At 35.5% G+C, this 24,050-nt stretch overlaps 1 protein-coding gene across 7 annotated transcripts in view; it reads right to left on the bottom strand.

Moving 5' to 3' along the window:
* Positions 1-24,050, bottom strand: part of BCAS3 (BCAS3 microtubule associated cell migration factor) — a 559,119-nt gene that overhangs the window by 354,221 nt on the left and 180,848 nt on the right. For all 7 annotated transcript variants that reach the window (XM_058560481.1, XM_058560485.1, XM_058560483.1 and 4 more), the window contains exon 14: positions 8,347-8,480. In XM_058560481.1, coding sequence (XP_058416464.1) covers positions 8,347-8,480 — 134 coding nt within the window. The remainder of the gene's footprint in view (positions 1-8,346; positions 8,481-24,050) is intronic.

Here is a 24,050-nt window from a genome sequence, read left to right as displayed (position 1 = left end):
AGGATTGGCAATAGATGCTTGCTCAGAGCCAGTCTTCCTCAGCAAAAAGAGGAGGATTAGCACGCATGTTAGCTCAGGGCTGATCTCCCTCACAGACACACAAAAAAAACGTGTTGCAGATACAAGACGACTTGTGCCTTGTCATTCTATTAACAGTGTTTTTCAAAGAGCAGATGTGTTTTATTTTAATGAACTCTAATTTGTCAATTTTTCTTTAATGGACTTTGCTATTAGCGTCACACCTAAGAAATCTGTGTCTAACCCAAGTCACAAAGAGTTTCTCCTACGTTTTCTTCTAAAGCTTTATAATTGTAGGTATTAATTTAAATCTATGATCCAATTTGAGTTAATTTTTGAATATGGGAAGTATGGATTGACGGTTGTTTTTTTTTTTGCACATAAATACCCAACTGGTCCATCACCATTGTTGAAAAGACTAACCTTTCTCCATTTTTCACCTTTGTCAAAAATCAATCGTCCAGGGCCAGCCCCGTGGCATAGCGGTTAAGTGCATGCACTCCGCTGCTGGCGGCCCGGGTTCGGATCCTGGGTGTGCACCGATGCACTGCTTGTCAGGCCATGCTGTGGTGGTATCCCATATAAAGTGGAGGAAGATGGGCACAGATATTAGCCCAGGGCCAGTCTTCCTCAGCAAAAGGGAGGATTGGCATGGATGTTAGCTCAGGGCTGATTTTCCTCACACACACACACACAAAAAAATTCAATTGTCCATACGTATGGCAATGTTGCTGGATTCTCTACTGATTACGTAGCTTTAATAAGTCTTGATATCAGGTAGTGATATCCCTCCAACTTTTGTTTTTCTTTTTCAGTGTTATTTTGCCCATTATAAGTTCTATGTATTTCCATGTGAATTTTAGAATTAGTTTGTCGATTTCTACCAAAAAAAAATACTGCTGGGATTTTGAGATTGCATTGAATATACAGATCAACTTGGAGAGAAATATATCCTAACAATATTAAGTATTCCAGGCCAAGAACAGGGTTTAACTCTCCATTTATTAGGTCTTTACTCTCAGCAATGTTTTTATAGTTTTCAGAGTACAGGTCTTGCACATGGTACAGTCACTATTTTTTACTTTTAATTCATTTTTTAAAAATTATCAATTACCTATTGTTTGTTACCAGTATATAGTATCCTGAAACCTTGTTAAAAATCACTTATTAGTTCTAACTTTTTGTAGAACCCATTAGATTTTATACATAGACAATCATGTCATCTTTAAATAAATATTGTTTTATTTCTTTCTTTCTGGTATGATGGTGGTTCTTTCCGTAGTCTCAGATTTCCTCTACAGATCACAGGAGGGTCTCTCTTTGCACCTTTCATCTTGCTGGTACTCTGTCCTGAGAACTCTATGACTTTCATGTCCCTGTACTCTTAGCAATAGCTCATCAACAAAGGGAGGCTACCAGGCTCCACTTAGGTTCCCTCTTCCTGCACCATGGGCTAGAAACTCTTTCAAGGCAGTAAGCTGGGGTAATCATAGGGCTCTTCTCATTTGTTTCCCATCTATCAAGGAACACCATCCTTCACCGGCCTAATGTACGGCGTTTAGAAAACCACTGTTTGTTCTTTAGTTGTTGCAGGTAGGAGGGTAAATCCAGTCCCTATATAGCGGCTAAAAGTGGAGATCCTAACACTGACTCTTTATTTGTCATTTACTAAGCCAGGTATTTTACTGAGCATTTTACATTTATTATTTCTGATACTTCCTGAAATAAACCCTATGAAGTAAGTATTGGCCCCATTTTACAGATGACTAAATTGAATCTTAAGAAAAGCAGATAACTGGTCCAGGATTATATAATTACTAAGCAGCATCCAAGTATATATGGAGGCTGAGGAGATGGGGAATGGGGAGTGACTGCTAATGGGTAAAGACTTTATTTTAAGGGTTATGAAAATGTTTTGAAAGTAGATACTGGTGATGGTTGCATAACTGTGTGAATATACTAAAAAATCATTGCGTTATACATTTAAAAAATGAATTTTTGTGTGTGTGTGAGGAAGATCAGCCCAGTGCTAACATCTGCCAATCCTCCTCCTTTTTTGCTGAGGAAGACTGGCCCTGTTCTAACATCCGTGCCCATCTTCCTCCACTTTATATGAGATGCCGCCACAGCATGGCTTGCCAAGCAGTGCGTCAGTGCGCGCCCGGGATCTGAACCGGTGAACCCCGGGCCGCCGCAGCTGAGCATGTGCACTTAACCTCTTGCACCACCGGGCCGGCCCAAAAATGAATTTTATATTATGAGAATTGTATCTCAACAAAGCTGAAGTTTTTTGGGGAAAAAATTGACAAAAATCATGACCAGAGGGTTATGCATAGGGTTGCCAAGTTTAGCAAATAAAAATATTGAAAGTCTAGTAAAATTTTAACTTCGGTATAAGCATAAGTAGGCAGTATTTGGGACATACTCATATCAAAATTACTTGTTTTTAGCTGAACTGACCATCAAATACTATCAATTTATAATATTAAATAGCTAGGTTCTTTCCCCCTTGTGAATTAAACATACTATTCATACCATTTTGCAGCACTGCTCTCACAAGGTAAAAGTAACACTTACCTGATGTGCAGATGTTTCAAAAGCAAGTTTACCATTTATCAAAATTAGCATGTTAAGTACCAAAATTACTTGTGTCTGTTTGAATAAGACATTACGGAAGTATATGAACAAAATATTGTAGGTTTTACTACATATGACTTTACTGTTGAAAACTAGGAATATTTTTCTAACTGCATATGTGCTTTATGAGGAAAATTACTGTCAGATGCAGAGGATATTCCAAGTCATAGATCACAAAACAACTTAATTCAACATAATTAGATCCACATACTTGATTTTTTCCTTGCCTGATTAAAGTATCCTCAGAGTTCTTGCAAGAATCCAGAATGACATGATTCTGAAGTACTCAAAGATGGATAGAGAGATCATGTGCCATATAGATTTCATCATCACTGTTAAATTTTATATATCATTTCAAAATAATTTTCAGTAGAAGATTATAAAAATTAATTTTATGGTCATTCATTGAGTTTCCTTAGATCTTGATGTTTGGTGTTTAGAAATTTCCAATCTTCTTCTTCTTTTTTTTTTTTTGTGAGGAAGATCAGCCCTGAGCTAACATCCATGCCAATCTCCTCTTTTTGCTGAGGAAGACTGGCCCTGAGCTAACATCCATGCCGATCTTCCTCCACTTTATGTGGGATGCCGCCACAGCATGGCCTGACAAGCAGTGCGCCAGTGCACGCCCGGGATCCGAACCCGGGCCGCCAGCAGCGGATCGCGCGCACTTAACCGCTACGCCACGGGGTCGGCCCCTCCAATCTTCTAAATTACAGGATATGAAATAGAACAAAATAACATTAATAATTTCTATTTGGTTTTCCTACCTGTTAAATAGGAATAGCACTGGCAGTAGCAAACATTTGCACCCACAAACATTTGTCCATGTTCAAGGCACTGTTGTAAGGATGAGATACCAAGAAGCTTAAACATGATCTCTATTTCCAGGTTGGATGTATAGGTAAATTAAATGACAAATAATGTTAATGGGGGCTGGCACAGGGGTGTAGCAGTTAAGTTCATGCGATCCGCTGCCACAGCCCTGGATTTGTGGGTTTGGATCCTGGGCACAGACCTACACACCACTCATCAAACCATGCTGTGGTGGCATCCTACATGAAAAATAGAGGAAGACTGGCACATATGTTAGCTCAGGGTGAATCTTCCTTATCAAAAAAAAATTAATAATAATGCTAATGCAAAAGAAATGTCAAAAATAGATGCAAGTAAAAATAAAAAGGCATAAGTGTTTAAAATATTCAAATTCTAGGAGGATACAGCTGAGGTAGAGCATAGCAGTGACTAGTGAGGGCAGGACAGGGATTATAAAACCAGAGTTAAGAAATAAAATGTGCCCAGCAGCACACTGAAATATTAAATCTTTACCTAAAATGCTATCTAATTGAAAACTTCCATACAAAAGAAACAAAACCAAATGGTAACTAAACATAAGAGTAAGCAAGTCAGTTGTGCTGGAAAGTAAGGATATTGTCAGAGAATAATAGAGATATGTCAAAAGGACACAGAGGTCAAGTTAATAGGCTCAAACTGGCCAAACCTGGGATATTTTGAGCATTAAAATAATTACTGAATGAATATAACCCACTGAGTAAAATAGGAACCTATTAAACCAAATGATATGTAAATAAAAAAAGTAATACAAAGTTTGATGAGGAATGGGATATTTACATAGTTTAAAATGACTTCTCTTAACCTGCTATCTACCCAGGGCACAGCACAAGAGGCAGCAGATTGAAATGCCCATCTCCCAGTCTTCCCCTGAGAGAAGTATATGTGTATACTGTAAAAGCTGATATCCAAGGGATCAGCTTCCAATCAGCCTGCATCTAGGTGCTGACTGAGATCCACATCACATTAAGAAAATGAAGGATAAAAATTATATGATCATACCCATAGATGCAGAAAAAGAATTTGAAAAAATTCAACATCCATTCATGATAAAAACTCTCAACAAAGTGGGTATAGATGGACTGCACCACAACATAATAAAGGCCATATATGACAACCCACACCTAACATCATAGTCAATGGCGAAAAGTTAAAAGCTTTTCCTCTAAGAACAGGAACAAGACAAAGATGCCCACTCTCACCTCTTTTATTAAACATAGTACTAGAAGTCCTAGCCAGAGCAATTAGGCAAGAAAATGAAATAAAAGACACCCAAATTGGAAAGGAAGAAGTCAAACTGTCTCTATTTGAAGATCACATGATTTTATATACAGAAAACCTTAAAGGCACCACCAAAAAACTGTTAGAACTAATAAATGAACTCAGTAAAGCTGCAGGATACAAAATCAAAGTTACAAAAATCAGTTGTGTTTCTATACAATAATAATGAAAATCAGAAAGAGAAATTAAGAAAACAATCCCATTTACAGCTGCATCAAAAAGAATAAAATACCTAAGAAAATTTAACCAAGGAGGTGAAAGACCCGTGCACTCAAAACTGTAAGACATTGAGAAAGAAATTGAAGATACAAATAAAGGGAAAGATTATCACATGCTCCTGAATTGGAAGAATTAATATTGTTAAAATGTCCCTACTGTCTAAAACAATCTACAGTGTTAATGCAATCCCTATCAAAATTCCAATGGCATTTTTCACAGAAATAGAACAAACAATCCTAAAATTTACATGGAAGCACAAAAGACCTTGAATAGCCAAAGCAATCTTGAGAAAGAAGAATAAAGTTGGAGGCATCATGCTTCCTAATTTCAAACTATATTACAAAGCTACAGTAATCAAAAGAGTATAGTATTGGCATAAAAAACAGATGCTAGAAATAAAGCAAAACAAGAAAGTACAACGTATTATTAACAAAGAAAAGACTACAGATATCACTACTACAGTTACATATTGTTTGAGAGTTCCTAGTCAATACAATAAGAAACAAACAAAACTGAAAAAAGTAAAAATTTTCATGATTTTCAGAACATATGTTCTACTTACAAAATCCAAGAAAATTCACTGAAAAACTATTTCATCTTACAATAGAGTCTAGCAAAGCAGGAAGATACAAATTTGATAGAAAACAATCAATGTTTTTGTCATACCACAGCAATAACTAATTTTAAAACGTAATAATTCCTAGACGAAAAATTTACATATTGTAAAGCTGTCAATTCTAACTGTATTAAAATATAATTTCAATGCAATACAAATAAAAACCTCCAAAAGATTCTTTATATAACTTAAAAGGGTCACTCTAAAATGCTTCTCAATGAGAAAATACCCAAGATTAGCTGGGAAAGTTTTTGAAAATGAACAATAAATTATGCTATAAAGCTAAAGTAAGTAAAACAGCATAATGTTGGTGAAAGGTATTGTTTTATTTTTACTTTCTATTAGAGAAATTTCTGAACATACACAAAGCATAGAGATTGCTATAATGAACCAACACCATCGACATCACCCTGCTTCAATAATGATTAACACGTTGCAAATCTCGTTTAATCTATCTCTTTGTTTGTTTGTTTTGTTTCACCAGAATATTTAAAAGCAAATTAGAGATACCATACTGTTTCACCCGCAACTACTTCAGTATGACTTCAGGATATGTGCCTAATAGATAAAGACTTCAAAAAAAAAATAACCACAACACAATTACAGACCCAGCAAAATCAACTGATTAATACCAGTTCAGGTCAATTTTCTCTAACTGTCTCAAAAATGTCTCTTTATTCTTTGTTTAAATCAAGCTTCAAAAAAAGTTCACACATTACATTTACTTGATGTGTCTCTTAAGATTCTCATAATCAACATAACCATCCCCCTATTTTCAGCATCATTTATTTGTTCTTTATCTAACCAACACTCCTGTACTGCTAAATATTTTAAAGCAAATTCCATACATCTGTAAATACTTTTGTATGTATCACAAAAAAATGACATTAAATTCTTTCATAATATCTACCCAGCCAAATGTTCTAATCTCACCATTGGTATGAAAAATATGCTTTTATACTTGATTTGTATGAAACAGGATTCAAACTAGGTCCACATTTTCTACTTAGATATTATTCTCTTAAATTAATTTTAACCCACGCCACATACCCACTTTTATTTTCCCATTACAATTACTTATTGTAAAAAGCAGGTCACATTTATAATGAAGAACTTCCCACACTTGAGAGTTGGCTAGTTGCATTCTCATGATATTAACTTGTCCCTCTAACTCTGTATTTTGTTTAAAGTGTCATTATTATCTAGGGGCTGAATTAGACTCAGGTTTAATTTACAGGGCTGGGCAGAAGTATTTCCTACATGATGTTGTATACATCCTATTGCATCATATTGGGAAGCACTCACTGGGACCTCTGACTGTCCCACTTTGTAATGCTAAAACGAAACACAGATGATTATTGCCTGGGTCCACTGTTTCATTAGGGATAGCAATTCTAACTTTTGTTTTAATTGAGGTATAATTGACATACAACATTATATTAGTTTCAGGTGTACAACATAATGATTCGATATCATATATACTGCAAAATGAGCACCACAATAAGTCTAAATTCTAAAATTTTTTATAGGGGAATTCCAATAAAGAAAAGCTTTCCCTCATCAACTACTTGGTTATCTTATTAAATTGATACAAGAAAGGCTGGGTAAATGCTGGATACTTTCCTTTTAATTATTAATTTTCAGAATAATATTAGTAAACAACCTACAGTAATGCCCAATGCTTCCTTTTTAATATCATTATATACTTATGGGTTTCTATATATTTAAGATGTTTCATTCTATTATAGAAATTTTTAATGGAAACTTATGATAAACAACATTTTAGACTATTGGGAAAGGATAGATTAGTCAATAAATGGTGTTGGGTCAATGAGCTCTCTCTCAGAATAAAGTATATACAGAGCTTAACCACAGGCTCTGGGAAACAAAAGAGTATTGGGGATTTTAGGCAATTAAGATAATATCTCAGTATCTACCAAGTCATATTAAGCATATTAAATACATGTAAAGCATTTAGCATGGTGCCTAACACAAATGCTCAGTAAGTTATATACATGGATATGTGTGTGTGTGCCGCGCGCGCGCGCGTGTACATGCACTCATGCATGTACTTGCAGTGATGTGCTGGTAAATGTTAAACACTGGCTCCTTAAGGAAAAAAATAGCTCTGATTTGTAGTGTTTGATGATTTCCATTATGTAAACACTCCTACCGTGGATGATTTCACACTACCAACGTAATGTGACTACCTGCAGGATTGGGGACAGATGTGCATAACTGATTCTCACTAGCCATTGTGAGCTAGCTCCAGTAAGTAGCACTGAGTATTATCCATATAGTCAGATACATTATAAAACACAATTATTTTTGTGTATATGTGAATATGTATGTGTTTACATGTACGTGTGTGTGTGTGTATGTATGCATGTATACAGAATCAAAATGCCTATAAAAAGGTTTGGAGAGATGAATACCAAATTGATGACAGGGTTTTCTCTGGGGCAAGAAATGGTATCAGAGTAGGAGGAGAAGGATAAATGAACTTTTGTCTTATCAACGTTCACTATATCGTTCACCTACTGCTTACATATTTATTTGCTCAAAATGGGATAAATATTTTTTATCAATTATCTGACCCACTCTATTACCAAGAACAATATGTTCTCACTAACATTAACATTAAGCTCCAATATGGTATAAATAATCAGCTAGATTAGATGTCATATTATGCAAAGAAAACACCTTATGAACAATATACAACTTACTTTGGCTTCAGTTTCTCCCCTGTGAAGAGTATACAGATGATGGACTGCACTTTGTGATGAGGACCAAGGATGAGTCAGAATTTGGAAGACATGAAAGTCATGGCCAAGAGTGTCTGTTGTGACTAGAAGCATTCCTGAAGGACACAGGAAAAAAGGGGTAAAAATAAAAACGATTATGTATGTGGATGAAATATTTTCACAAAGTACTCATCATACTTTAAAATATTACCAAAGAAAAAATATTACCAAAGGAAAAAAATTACCAAAGGTATAAGAAACTCCCCACAATACAAAAATAAAAACACAGAATCTTTTTCCTATGTGAATACAAAACTTTAATGCCACATCAGTATTCAAGCATAGCGAGGATACTAAAATCCAAAGGGTTTTTTTGTTTTTTTGAGGAAGATTGGTCCTGAGCTAACGTCTGTTGCCCATCTTCCCCCTTTTTTCCTTTTGTCTCCCCAAAGCCCCAGTAGATAGTTGTATGTCATAGTTGTACATCCTTCTAGTTGCTCTATGTGGGATGCCGCCTCAGTATGGCTTGATGAGCGGTGCATGGGCCCACACCCAGGATCCAAACTGGCAAACCCCGGGCCACCGAAGTGAAGCAGGCCAACTTAACCACTATGCCACTGGGCTGGCCCCCTAAAATGCAAATGTTTTATGATGTTCCCATACAACTAGTAGAGAAAATTTTAGTAGAGAAAATTTTATATGCCTGAATTTACAGAGATTTCACAAGCATTTTTTTTTTCTTTTTGTGAGGAAGATTGGCCCTGAACTAACATCTGTGCCAATCTTCCTCTACTGTATATATGGGTCACCGCCACAGCGTGGCTTGACGAGTGGTGGAGGTCCACACCCAGGATCCGAACTCACGAACCCGGGGCCCCGAAGTGGAGCGCGCCAAACTTAACCACTATGCCATTGGGCCACCCCTCAGAAGCATTTTAAAATAGCAAATATGATAACAAAGAATGTGAAAAGAACTTATCTCCAAAAACCCACGTCTACTTTTTGCTGTTTCTCAAAACCTGAATTCTAAGTTCCAATTTATCTACTATTACGACCACTAATACCTACTTAATTTACCAGTTTAAAATTTGTCTCTACCCTGGCATAATATTTATTAAAACTGCCTACAGTGTCTTTCAGGGAGCAAATTTATAGTTTGGATGAGATGTCATAGCTAAGAATTCTTTGCTTAATCAAAGGTCACAAAAACTCTATGTTTTCTTGTCAAAGTTTCATAGTTTTATATTTTACATTTAGGTCTATCATCCATGTTGAGTTAATTTTTGTATAAAGCGTGAGGTATCAGACAAATTAACACTTTTGCAAATGATGTCCAAATGTTCCAGCAAGATTTCTCGAACAGACTATTCTTTATCCATTGAATTCTTTATCCACTGTCAACTTGCCAAAGCTCAACTGGCCATATTTGCATAGGTCTTTTGCTGGAAGTACTATTCTATTCCACCCATTTCTGTGTCTATACTTTCATTAAGACCACACTTTCTTGATTACTGTAACTTTATAGGAATCCTGAAATCAGGTAAAATGAGTCCTCTTTTTCTGACCTTTTTCAACATTATTTGCCTTTTCAAATACAGAATCGGGCCTTTGATATCTGCAAAAAAACATTCCTAGGATTTTTGCGGGGGGGATTGTATTAAGTTTATAAGTCAATTTGGGGATAACGGACATGTTTAACAACACTGAGTCTTCTGATCTACAATACAGCATATTTCTTTTTTTTTTTTTTTACATCTGTACTTTATTTTTTGAGGAAGATTGGCCCTGAGCTAACATCTGTTGTCAATCTTCCTCCTTTTTTTCTTTTTTTCTCCCCAAAGCCCCAGTAGGCGGTCGTATGTCATAGGTGTACATCCTTCTAGTTGCTCTATGTGGGACACCACCTCAGTATGGCTTGATGAGTGGTGAGTAGGTCCGCACCCAGGATCTGAACCAGCAAACCCCAGGCTGCCGAAGTGGAGCGTGCCAAGTTAACTTAAGCTATGCCACCAGGATGGCCACAGCGTGTTTCTTGATATATGTCTTCTTTGACTTCTTTTTCTTTTTGCTCAGCACATAGACTACAAATATATTTTCTTAAATCTATTACAAATGGTACTCTTTATTTTATTTCAATTATCAATTTTTCCTTGCTGGTATAATGAGACATAATTGACATTTTTTATATTGACTACATATTCTGCAAGTTCTAGGAATTTTTATGTAGATTACATGGAATTTTCTTCATAATCATGTAGCATATGAATAAAGTATGATTTCTTCATTTCCAAACTACGTGCCTTTTCTTTCTTCTTCTTGACTTACTACATTTGCTCAGGTAAACAGGAGTGGTGAGAAGCAATATTCATGGCTTGTTCCAAGTTTTAGGAGAAAGTATTCAATCTTTAAGTATGATGTTAGCTGTAGGTTTTCTTGTAAATGCCCTTTATCAAGTTCAGGGCATCCTTTCTACTCCTAATTTGTCGAGAGTTTGTATAATGAACGAATGTTGAATTTTGTCAAGTGCTTTTCTGCACCTATGAAATGATTATGTGGTTTTTCTTCTTTAGTCAATTAACATGGTGAATTTTAATAATGAATGATTACCAAACGTTGAACAAACCTCGCATTCCTGGGAGAAGCTCCACTTGGTCAAAATCCTTTATTATATGCTGCTGGATTCAATTAGCTAATATTTTGTTGAAGATTTTCATGACAGTGATCCTGAGGGATATTAGTTTATAGTTTTCTTTTCTAACAATGTGTTTGTCTGCTTTTGCTATCAGGATAAAGCTGGTCTCATTGTGAAATGTTCCTTATACTATATATATATATATATATTTAGTAGAGATTGAGGAAAACTACTATTATTTCTTACTTAAATGTTTGGTAGAATTTGCCAGTAAAACTGTGTGGGCCTTTTTTGGAAGTTTTAAAAATCTTTTTATTTTAATTTATTTTTAATTTAAATTTTGTTAACTTAAAATGTAAAATTTTGTGGGCTGGCCCCATGGCTTAGTGGTTAAGTGCGCACGCTCCGCTACTGGTGGCCTGGGTTCGGATCCTGGATGCACACCGACGCACTGCTTCTCTGGCCATGCTGAGGCCACATCCCACATACAGCAACTAGAAGGATGTGCAAGTATGACGTACAACTATCTACTGGGGTTTTGGGGGAAAAAAAAGGAGGAGGATTGGCAATGGATGTTGGCTCAGAGCCGGTCTTCCTCAGCAAAAAGAGGACGATTAGCATGGATGTTAGCTCAGGGCTGATCTTCCTCACCAAAAAAAAAAAAAAAAAAAAGTAAAATTTTGTTATTATTTTTTTAATCTAAATTTTCTTCTGGGGTGAATTACTTTCTGTAACTCATGGAAATGACCCTTATTAATATCTGTAGGGTCTTTAGTGATGTCTACTTTTTCATTCAGGATATCAATAATTTGTGTCTTCTCAATTTTTTTTTATTGGTCAGTCAGCTAGATCTTTTCAAGGAAACTATTTTGGTGTCATTGATTTTCTCTTTTTAATTTCATTGATTTCTCCTACTATCTTCCTTCTTCTGCTATTTACTATCTTTTGCTACTATTTCCTTCATTCTCCTTGCTTTAGTTTTATTTGCTCTTTCTTTTTTCAAGTTTCTTAAGGTAGAAGCTTAGATTACTGTGTTAGGAACATTTTTCTTTTTCAGAGTAAGCATATATTGGTATAAATTTCCCCATCAGTCTGCTTCAGAGGAATTCCACAAATTTTGATATGCTCCATTTTCTTCTACACTCAGTTGTAAACGTTTTCTAGAGACTTCCTCTTTTACTCATGGGATATTTACAGATATGTTGCTTAGTTTGCAAATATTTGGCTATTTTCCAGGTATTTTTCATATATTAATATCTAGTTTAATTCCACTTTGACAAGAAATTTGTTAAATTTTGTTTTATGTCTCAGAATTTGATATATCTTGGTAACTGTTCCACATACACTTGAACACCTGGAGTGTTCTATAAATGTCAATTAACTCAAGTTAATTGGTAGTGTTATTTGGATCTTCTATATCCTTACTGAATGACTGCCTGTTTTCTTGTTCTATTACTGAGTAGAAAAGTTAACATCTCCAAGTATAATAGTGAGCATGGTTATTTTTTCTCAGTTATATAAGCTCCCTAAATTTTAAATCTCATTTTTTTTGGTTCATACACTTTTAGGCTTGTTATGATTTCTTGGTGAATCACCTCTTATCATGATGTCCCATTTTATCCCTGGTATTTTCCTTGATCTGAAGTCTACTTTTTTTGTTATTGATGTCACCACTCCAGCTTTGTTTTAATTGGTGCATACATGGGATATACTTTTCCATTCTTTTATTTTTACAATCAATATGATTGTATTTATTATGACTTTGTTTTAGACAATAATTGGGGTCTAGTATTGGGGCTTTTTAAATCCAATCTTGCACTTTTTTTTTTTTTTGTGAGGAGATCAGCCCTGAGCTAACATCCGCCAATCCTCCTCTTTTTTTTTTTTTTTTTTTTGCTGAGGAAGACGGCCCTGGGCTAACATCGGTGCCCATCTTCCTCCACTTTATATGGGACGCCGCCACAGCATGGCTTACCAAGCAGTGCGTCGGTGCGCGCCCGGGATCCGAACCAGCGAACCCCGGGCCGCCGCAGCGGAGCGCGCGCACTTAACCGCTTGCGCCACCGGGCCGGCCCCCAATCTTGCACTTTTAATTGGTGTTTGTAGTGTGTTCACATTTAGCAAAACTTATTGGTAGGGTTGAATTTACATCTACTATTTTACTATTTTTTAAATATTTTTCTGATTATCTCCTTGTTTTGTTTTTGTTTGTTTCTCTGCTCTTGCTTCTTTCGCTTTCTTGGATAATTCCATTATTTCTAACACCCAATTTTAATTTATCTGTTGGCCTTTTGGATATCTCTCTTTGTGTTTTTATTGGTTTTTCCAGGGATTATAATACACATATCTGAATTTGTGTGTGTTTATATTTCGTCCAGAATTTACGTTTGTTTTCCGTGAGAAGAATGGTTTATTAGCTTACCCCACTATGCCAGAAGCAGAATCACATTTTTCAACTCTTAAAACTTTTCTTTGGGGGCCAGCCTGTGGCATAGCGGTTAAGTGTGCGTGCTCTACTGCGGCGGCCCGGGTTCAGATCCCAGGCGCGCACCGACACACCGCTTGTCAGGCCATGCTGTGGCGGCATCTCATATAAAGTAGAGGAAGATGGGCACAGATGTTAGCCCAGGGCCAGTCTTCCTCAGCAAAAAGAGGAGGATTGGCATGGATGTTAGCTCAGAGCTGATCTTCCTCACACACAAAAAAAACCTTTTCTTTGTTGAAAGAAAAAATATGAAAGAATATTAAGCACTTGTGGGAAGATAGGTAGGCATTTAAATGGAAAGATGAAGTATATTTGAGTTTGCTATTTACTTGGCTAATATAAGGTATAGCTCTAGTCACTATATTAGATTAAAAGTACCATACTAGATGCTAGTGTTCTGGCTATTTCCAAAAGAACACATTTTAGATGGTGAAAAGTGTCATTTATTAAGATCTCCAAATCTGTAACAGTTTATGTAACACTGCCTCCCACTCTTTGCCTAGTTATGGTCATGAGGTCTTTGACATACTTTATATTCTCTCCTTATTGTTACCGTTATTCAAACTACAAATTTCAAAAGTAGGGATGAATGCTTTGTTATCCTTTTGTGGACAGTGTTTCTTCACTCTTCCTACTTTTTGCTGAGTTATAGTAAGTCTGAATTATCACAATTCCACTACTATGTTCTCATTCTACCTTCTCATAACAAAATTATTTTCTGCACTTGACAAATAATTCAATGGAAACATCACTCTGACAGGAAATATGATGAACTTACATTTATAACACAAATCTATTACCCACCTACTAAAGATAAACTTCATTTCTTTTAGAATCATATCAATATTTTACTCATAATGAGCATTCAAATAAAAGTCTCTATTACCAAATCAAGACTATTTTGCATATGAGTGATAATCACAAACAGTTTTCAATATGTTCCTAGCTTTTCACACTGACATTAATATCTTTTAGTTTGTAATATGTAAGACAAATTCAAATTTTTAGAGAAATAGCCCATTGAAAATGTATCATTATTATCTTTTGTGTATCCTATCTTAAAAGTTTTCTTTTTCCACTTCTCCATGCAAATGTGGCTTCTATAATACAGCAATGAGCTTACTTTTTTTGACAAAACTTTAAAATAATAAAAAAATGGAAAGAGTAGAGAGAAAAGGAAGAAATAGCTAGCGTAGTACTATACAATCATGTGCTTTCTTTTAATTTATAATTTCCTCTTTTGCACACATTCTGCTGGGAGAAATGACAAGCTTTTTTTTTTTTTTTTTTTCTAGAAAACAAGATAAAAAGCAGATATACATAAAAGGAAAAACTCATACAGAGTACAAGACTGTGGCTTGAGAACTATTTATGCAGCATCAGAAGACTAAACCAGACTCTAGCCTGGCCATAAACTAAACCCACGCCCCAAATGAGGTGCCAAGCCACAAAAAGCATTTGCGTCATCTGGGAATACAAGGAAAAGAAGGACTTCTAATTATAGGGCCTGGAAGCGGAAGCCTAGAGTGATTAGCTGTTTAGGCGCTGCTGTATGTTTATCTGGAAGCTTCCTCTCCCTCACTCTCAGCCTCAAGTTTGATAGATGAGCGTTAGCATTAGAGGGTAGGGACTGAAGCTCCCGATGGTACATGGCGTTCTCCAAAATCTGAGGTAGCTAGAGACTGAACATTAAGGCTTTTGTGGCCTCATAAGAACATAAGTCTTTTCAACTGGGCGTCAGCTGGTTAGCCCAAAAGGAAAAATTAAAGAGTAGCAAACCTCCACTGGGCATGTGCTATAAAATCTTGGAAACATGAGTAGGTATGTCTTTTTTGCCATATCCTATTTATAACACCTACCTAATTGTATGGTTCTTTATCACGTGCATACATATGAATTGGAAGACAAATTACCAGCTATTCACACTCTCCTTCAAAAAGAGACATAAATATTGATGTGCTGGTTCAAATAGAAATCTTTACAGGAATTCAGATTATATAACTCATAAAATAATTTTATGTTTGGGTATTAATTCTTGTGAATTTAATACTTCCCCATCAATACCTGTACAGACTGAAACTTATGGATTAATTATTTTTTATAGTTACTAGTCAAATTTGTAAACATAAAATCAAAGAAACAGAATCCTGGAACCGACCAAAATCTTGTATGTCTCTAAATTACACAAAACCATAATAATATCATAGCCTTTTGAAGTCTGATTAATAAAACCTTTCAATTGAATATGAATATGTGAAAACGACGGTCTCAAAGTTTCTCTATGGGCAATACCAATGTTAGCACATTTCTTAAGGTGCTTAAAGATGCTGATAATCAGGGCCGGCCCGGTGGCTTAGCGGTTAGGTGCTGGAGCTCCGCTGCTGGTGGCCTGGGTTCGGATCCCGGGCGCGCACCGACGCACCGCTTCTACGGCCATGCTGAGGCCGCGTCCCACATAACAGCAGATGGAAGGATGTGCAGCTATGACATGCAACTATCTACTGGGGCTTTGGGGGAAAAAATAAATAAATCCAAAAAAAAATTAAAAAAAAGAAAAAAAGTTACTGATAGTCAGGGCCAGGCCCAGTGGCCTAGTGGTTAAGTTTGGCATGCTCAGCTTGGCAGCCCAGGTTTGGTTCCAGGTGTGGACCTACACCACTCGTCTGTCAGAGGCCATGCTGTGGTGGTGGCTCACATATAAAAAAGAGGAAGACTGGCAGGGGATGTTCGCTCAGGGCTAATCTTCCTCAGCAAAAAAAAAAGAAAGAAAGAAAAAAAAAGATGCAGATAATCAAACTCATCATTGTATTCTTCCTCTTTTGTGGCCCAGGATATATTAAGTCTTTGGTCAATTGATGCTCCGTAACACTGTTAAAGGCACTGAAGTAAACACTATAAAACAAACAAAGGACATGATTCATTTGATCCTTTCCTAAAGCTGCATATATCCATAACCAACATAAATTAGAACAAAATCTCTGATATGGCTCTTACTCATTTGGTTCCACATGGAAAAGTCTAAAAGCAACAATTGGTTTTCTAGCTCACTTACTTTATAACTTATTATTTCCATCCTCCTGCATTTTTAGGAGTTTGAAGTTAAATGTCCTACTGTCTTTATTTGAATAATTAATTTGATTTCTTCTTTTCACTTAGCTTCACAAAATTTTTAGGGTTCTGAAGACATCTTTGGCCATATCCAATGGGTTTTCATATCAAATAGTCTAATATTCATTATTTTTAACGGTCTATTCATCCAACAGATATACAGGAAAGTGGTAAATGTCTATGTGTATTATTTTATTTTATTTTTTTTGGTGAGGAAGATCTGCCCTGAGCTAACATCCGTTGCCAATCCCCCTCTTTTTGCTGAGGAAGATTGGCCCTGTGCTAACATCCATGCCCATCTTCCTCTACTTTATATGAGACACTGCCACAGCATGGCTTGACAAGAGGTGCGTCAGTGTGTGCCTGGGATCCGAACCTGCAAACCCCGAGCCACCAAAGTGGAGCTCGAGCACTTAAGCACTGTGCCACCAGGCCGGCCCCATCTATGTGTATTCTTATTTTTCCAAGTGGTTGAATGTATTCTTGTCAGGTGCCAGAATATTTTTTAAAACTTTATTAACTTTATTAATGTATAATTTATATACAATAAATGCACTCATTTTAAGTGTACACTTTGATGACTCTGACAAGTATACACACCTATGCAACTACTACCATAAGCAAGGTAGACAATGTGCAAAAAAATTCCCTTGTGTCCACTTGCAGTCCATCCTCTCCCCATCGCCTGCCCCAGGCAACCACTGATTGGCTTTCTGTCATTATGAATTAATATTACTTGCTTTAGAATTTCACGTAAATGGATTCACACAATATTTTGCTAAACCTATTTGCTTCGGGTAACAGTAGTCCATTCATTTACTTATATTACTGAGTACTGTTCCACTATATGGACATAGCATGACAATTTATGTATCCATTCAGCAGTTGTTTCTAGTTTTTAGCTACTGTGAATCAAACTCTCATGAAGATTCAAGTACAAGTTTCTATGTGGACATATGTTTTTATTTCTCTTAGATGAATATTTAGGAGTGGAATTGCTGGGTCATATGCATGTTTAACTTTGTAAGAAAATGCAAAAATGTTTCTCCAAGGTGGCTGTATCATTTTACTTTGCCATGATATAATCTCGTCAACATTTGGTATTGTCAGTCTTTTTAAATTTTAACCATGCCAGTGAGTATTTGGTGATTTCTTATGGTTTTAATATGCCATATCCCTTGGTGATCAGTGATGCTGATCAGCTTTCCATGTGCTAAATGGCTATTTGCATATTTTCTTTTGTGACATGATTGTTCAAATCTTTTGCCCATTTTAAATTGTTTTCTCTTTTTATCTTATATATATATCAATCAGATATTTTCTCCCAGTGTATTGCATCCCATTTCATTTTCTTAACTATACCTTTCCCAATAGGTTGTTAATTTTAATGAAGACCAATTTTATGGTTTGTGCGTTTTTGGTGTCCTATCTAAGAAATCTTTCTCTATCCCTCCTGGGTCACAATAATGTAATCCTTATGCCTGCTTTTTGAAGGTTTACAGTTTTAGCTTTTTAATCTACGATCGATTTAGAGTTAATTTTTGTGTATGGTGTTAAGTAAAAGTTTATTTTTTCCCAAAGAGATATCCTAGTTGTTCCAGCCCCATTTGTTGAGTCAATTATACTATCTCTATTGAATTACTTGACACTTTGGTGGAAAATCAAACCACCATACGAGTTTGATCAATTTCTGGATTCTATTCCATCCCTCTATGGCTATATTTACTCCAAACCACCTTTTCTTGGATTACTGTAAATTTAGAGTAAGTCATAAATTTAGGTAGCTTCAGTTTTCAAAATTTATGCATCTTTTTCAATATTGATTTGGCTATTTTAGATCCTTTGAATTTCCACATAATTTTAGAATAACCTTGTGTTGATTACTTTTGGTTTAAACATTCACTTTTAATGAAGTTAACTATTACTGAACGAATTAACACAAAACACTAATAGGATATCAAGGCATAAAGGTGATAAAACATTTTCATGAAAGTATGGTTTTCTATCATAATTGAATTATTTTTCTTACCATATCATATTGTAACATCACAACATGGAGGGTCACTAGGATGACAAAAATGTGAAATTTTTAGATAAACTAGGAGAATTGGGAAGATAAGGAAGTATGGTTTGGGAAGATTAATTTGACTCATAACTCTATTCCTGAAAAGAGCATATCATACAATTTCAGAGTTTTATAACTCTAAGGGCCTCAGAAACAATGTATCTGATTTCAATTAACAGATATGATAACTGAAACCCACAGACAGTGAGAAATCTAAATTTAAAAGTCTAAAGATAAATCTGTAGCTTAATCTTTAGTGTGTTAGCTTGTGTTATCTATTATTATGTAGCAACACAATGCTACTGGCCTTGAAGAAAAATTATATACACAGATACACACACACACATACACACAACTAGTACTAAATTAATGTCACAATCATTGCTAAAAGTTCATAATAAAATACATTTTGAATTGAAGTTAACAGTAATTTGGTAGACAGAGAGAAGGCACAAGAAAGTGAAATACCATGAACAGCAGAAGACAGGAAGGAGAAATAAAGAAGAGGATATGATGCAGATCAGCCTGCTTGGAACAGATATTTTATGTATTAGGACTACAAAATATAATTTCAAAGGTAAATTAGGAAATTTAGAAGTTTCCAAAGGAATGCCATTCCAATGTACTTCAGAGATGTGTGAAATAAAACTTCTACAAATTTTCTGGGTAGAGCTTATACAAGTGTGTGTGTACATAAAAATCCACCAAGCTATACACTTAAGATCTGTGCAATCTACATTGTGTAAACTATAGTTCAATAAAAATCAAGACAAACAAAAACAAAAACAAGGGTGATGGAACAAGATAAAATTGGTGGTTTTATAGAGAGTGAATGGAGAACGGAAAAAGACAAGATGCTAAACAAGGTAGTTAGAAAGTTAAAACCCTATCCCCATGGGAGAAAAAAACACAATAAAACCTAAAAACACAGCAGTCAGAGAGTGATGTATAAGAAATACAGATACATGAGGGGTCAAGAAAGAGGTCAATGAGTCTCAGATGTGCAGCTTGGCCAAATGGGTGGTCAAAGCACCATGAATCACGTAGTGCATATATGAAAATACAACACACTTCAATCAGGGTTCTAGCAGGGGAGATCAGAAACTATGTAACAAATAATGATTAGATGGAAGATAAAGTTTTTCATCACTTAGCACTTTAATTTTGCATATATTTGCAAATGTAGCCAATATGAGCAAATTACCAAGTATCTCTGGAAATTAGGTTTGATCACCTATCTGAACTGTTTCAAAGCATGACTCTTTAATTATGTTCCAGAAAGATTATGTATAAGAACAATTGCTGACATACAACAAAGATTAGCAAGCAAGTAGGCATTCTTTGTACAACCAAAGTATATATATCTATATTTATATAAATATAATAGCTTCTTAGCCCATCAAAAAAACATGATTTGAAAACAGAGAGAGACCAACAAAAACAACAAAAACCATCAAAAACTTCCCATGAAAGAATCAAAGAAACAAAGAGAAAACCAAAAGATTCATTCATTTTAATTAATTTTATTTTCTTCTATATCGTTGGTACTTAAGACTTTGTCAAGATTATATTCATTAATTCTGAACTCTCCTTAATATGGACTACTGTTTTTACATTTTTCTTTTCATATTCCATTCCTGCACCCATTTCCCACTCTCATCCTTTCCTATCATAAGTACCACCCACCCCATTGAACGTAATATGTCCTTTGAAATACATGTATCCTTGAGAAATACTTGGACTGTTTTCAGAGTAACGTTCAAAATATTTAACGTATGGCAAGAATAGAGACCAATCTGAATGAAGACGGTGAAACACGCCTGAAGCTGGAGGAGAGCCAGAGAATTCTAGAGGCGAGGAAAGGGAAAGAGATAGCTAATACTCAAGTACTTCACTGTTGAACAACCAGGAAGGCTGTCCCGGCAAGCAAAAGTTTAATTCAATCTTGGCTACCTCGCAGGTATATACTTGGTTATAGATATTCTTCTTTACCTTCTTCAAAATTTAATACTGTGTTTACATATTGCAGTTATACCTGTTATAGATAGCTATAGTTACAGGTATATATGGTTACTTCACATTTTTACATACTATGCCAATGTATGCATCCGCATCTTTCATTAGTTCTTTCAGTATTTCAGTTAACTAGGAGTGCTGCGGCAGTGGTGGTGGGGAAGGAGCAGGGTTCCTCCTTACTGGTAAACATGCAGGTTCCAGGGATGCATTAGGATTTTCACAGGCCCTGAACATTTTTGCCTTCATGGGCCCCCTCCTCCATGAAAAAATATTTAAAATTATACTTTATGACCATGGCTGTTGGTTTTAAACTTATATTAAAGAATTCCATTAACTTAAAACTTTATATATTTTTTGCTTTAAAATAGAATTAAACATTTAGGTGGGACCCTAAAAGTATTGTGGGCCCTAGGCATGATGCCTACTGTACTTGATGGTAAGTCAAACCTGCAAAGTTCCCTCTGACTCTCATCCAAATCCAGGGCCACAATAAACATAGAGCAAAGAGAACGAATTCTTCAGGGAGTAATCCATTACTTGAGTAAAACACATCATTTTACAAGGCAGCAAAAGAGGAGGGTAACTACAAACCTATAATGGAAACATCCCCATCTTAGGGGGGAAAAAAAAAAAGCAATAAACTCTTCAAGCTGCCTTTGCATTGTTAGTGACATAGTATAAGTGACTAACAGTGATAAACCAGACGCTGTCAGATGAGAGGAAAAATCTGAAGCCACATAATTCTGTAAATCTGTGAGGCATTATAGATGTTAACAAAAATCAAGACAAAGTATTTTTCTGATGACTTGCTGTGATCAATAGGAAAAACTGTAAAAAATAAAAATATCCAACTTAAACTTTTTTAACGATTAACCCAAGGCCACCATCACCTTTCAATATACAGCATTTAACTAACCAGAAAAATTTCAAGTCTGTTAAAGACGCAGTCAAGCATCCAAAGGGATCTATGTTTAACCTATTTTACTAGAGACCTAACATTCATTTTCCTCTTATTAATGGATGGAAAAGTAATTTCCCTGCCAAGGAAGGGTAATTATTTAAAATGTAGATGTGTTGCACTTCACAGCTCTCAGCTACTCAGCTGGCAGAAATAACGCCTCTGGAAAGCAGATCAATTATTTACCAAATTAAAGACAACAGTTCTGTTTCAGAAATGTCAGGTTTACTGCAAAGAATTGAGAATTTCCTCCTTCTGTCTCTAATTTCTAATTTAATTAATAAAAAATACTTATCTTCTTTGATGTCACAGGCAATATAATTAATAATATGCCCATCTAGTGTAATTAGTTATGCAAATACGATGTAGTTTCCACAAGATATTTTTAATAAATATCTATTATATATTTCAATCTTAATTATATGTGATATGTGTCTTAATTTAATATAATTTCCCATCAAGGATCACTCTCACAATTTAGGGAGGGAGACAATTCTTATTCAAACCACAAATTAGAAATAAGTTGGTTTTACTCAACAAACGACTAACTACATTGAATTAATGCCTTATCTCTGCCCTGCCGTAGTTCTTCCATGATTATAACGATAGGAAAAAAAAATGAATTAAGGTAATTATTCAATGTATACTTACTCACTATCAACTATGTGAAAATTACCAGGCTAACACCTGGAGACAAGATAAAAGCTTACCTCTAGCAGAAAACATGTTGAAAGCATACTCTTGATGGGTATAAATAAATTAAAAGCTAGGATGAGGGAGGTTAATAATAATGAAAACAACAGCTATGTTTAGGTATTGTTTTAGATACCATTATTAGTGCTCATTTTATCGATGAGGAAACTGAAGTACTGGGAGTGATCCAAACAGACTAGGTAACTTGCCCAATAAAGTGGAAGGTGAGGAGGGGACACCACATTTTATACGGTCAGGTAAGTCTTCCCAAAATGATACTTAAGATGGGACTCAAGAGATAAGTAAGAGTTAGCCAGATAAAAGAGGATTCCAGGCAGAGGGAAAATGATGTTAACATGTTTAAGGAGCTGAAAAATATCTAGTATGGCTAAATGTTGGAGGGAAAATGCAGATCAGATAGAAGTAATAAACTTGTGCCAGGTTGTGGTACTTTTGGACAATACACTCAGAGCAGAAAGGAAGTTGTAGAAAGATGGAAGTATGGTTAACATTAATATTTCTTACAAAATATTTGAATATTTTAAAATGGAAGTAAACAAGTGGAGTAAGTATGATACAACAAACATATTTAAACAGAATAACCCAGAATTGGGCTGTGATCAAATAAGATTTTTTAAAAATTAACAGTAACTGAATAATTCTCAGAGGTACCATTATGGATTGAATGTGTAGCCCCTAAATTCCTATATGGAAATTCTAAAAACCCAGTGTGGCTATATCCGGAGATGGGGCCTCTAAGGAACTAATTAAGTTTAAATGAGGTCATAAGGGTGGGGCCCTGATTTGATAGTATTAGTATGTTTATTAGAAGAAACACCACCAAGCACGCTCTCTTTCTCTCTCTCTCTCCCTGCTGCCTTGCACCAAGGAAAGGTCATGTGAGGATACACTGAGAAAGTAGTCATTTGTTAGCCGTGAAGAAAGACCTCACTACAAACCAAATCAGCTAGAACCTGGATCTTGGACCTCTAATATCCATGTCTGGAAGAAAATAAATATCTGTTGTTTAAGCCACCAAAGTCTACGTTATTTTGTTACGGCAGCCCAAGCTGACCAATACATGTAGACAGGTTATTGTCCAAACCTAACGTGCCAGAGAACATTTTACATGCTCAAATGACGAATGAAGAGGCTTTTGGGTTGAACTTGTGAAATCACAAGAGGTTGCTGTTCCTGCCCTATAACAAAAACAAACTGATAGACAACATCAAAGTTTTTTAAAAATCTATTTGAAAGTTCAATACAAAAAAAACTAAAAAAAAGTAACTTGCTCTCACCTCAGGCAGAACAGCAGGAAGAAGAGGAATCCACGATACGACACAGCAACTTTCAAAAAACTTTCAATGGCTCTACTTGAGCTGAAACCACAGGTTAGAAAGCTGCCCTCAAAAAAGTGCAACTCTGTACCCAACTAATCAAGAGGATTGACATTAATAATGCCAAAAGCTGAGAAGAAAGAGAGCTGATAGTTGCTAAAAGAAAAAATAACTGTCAAACTAAACTATCACATCTAGTTGAAACATTCTTCAAAATTATGGGCGAAATACAGTTATTCCCAGACAGAAAAAAGCTAAAAGAAGTCATCTTCATCAGAGCTCCAAGAAATATCCCAAAAAAGTATGTTACTTTACTGAGAAAAGTACAAAAGGAATTCAAAGGAGGAAGAATAGCATTGGAAAAAATGAAGTAGCAATTGGATCCATAAGCA

The sequence above is a fragment of the Diceros bicornis genome, chromosome 18, assembly GCF_020826845.1.
Source record: "Diceros bicornis minor isolate mBicDic1 chromosome 18, mDicBic1.mat.cur, whole genome shotgun sequence".
NCBI lineage: Eukaryota > Metazoa > Chordata > Mammalia > Perissodactyla > Rhinocerotidae > Diceros > Diceros bicornis.
The sequence above is the reverse complement of the archived record's forward strand: the minus strand, read 5'-3'. Positions and strand labels throughout refer to the sequence as shown.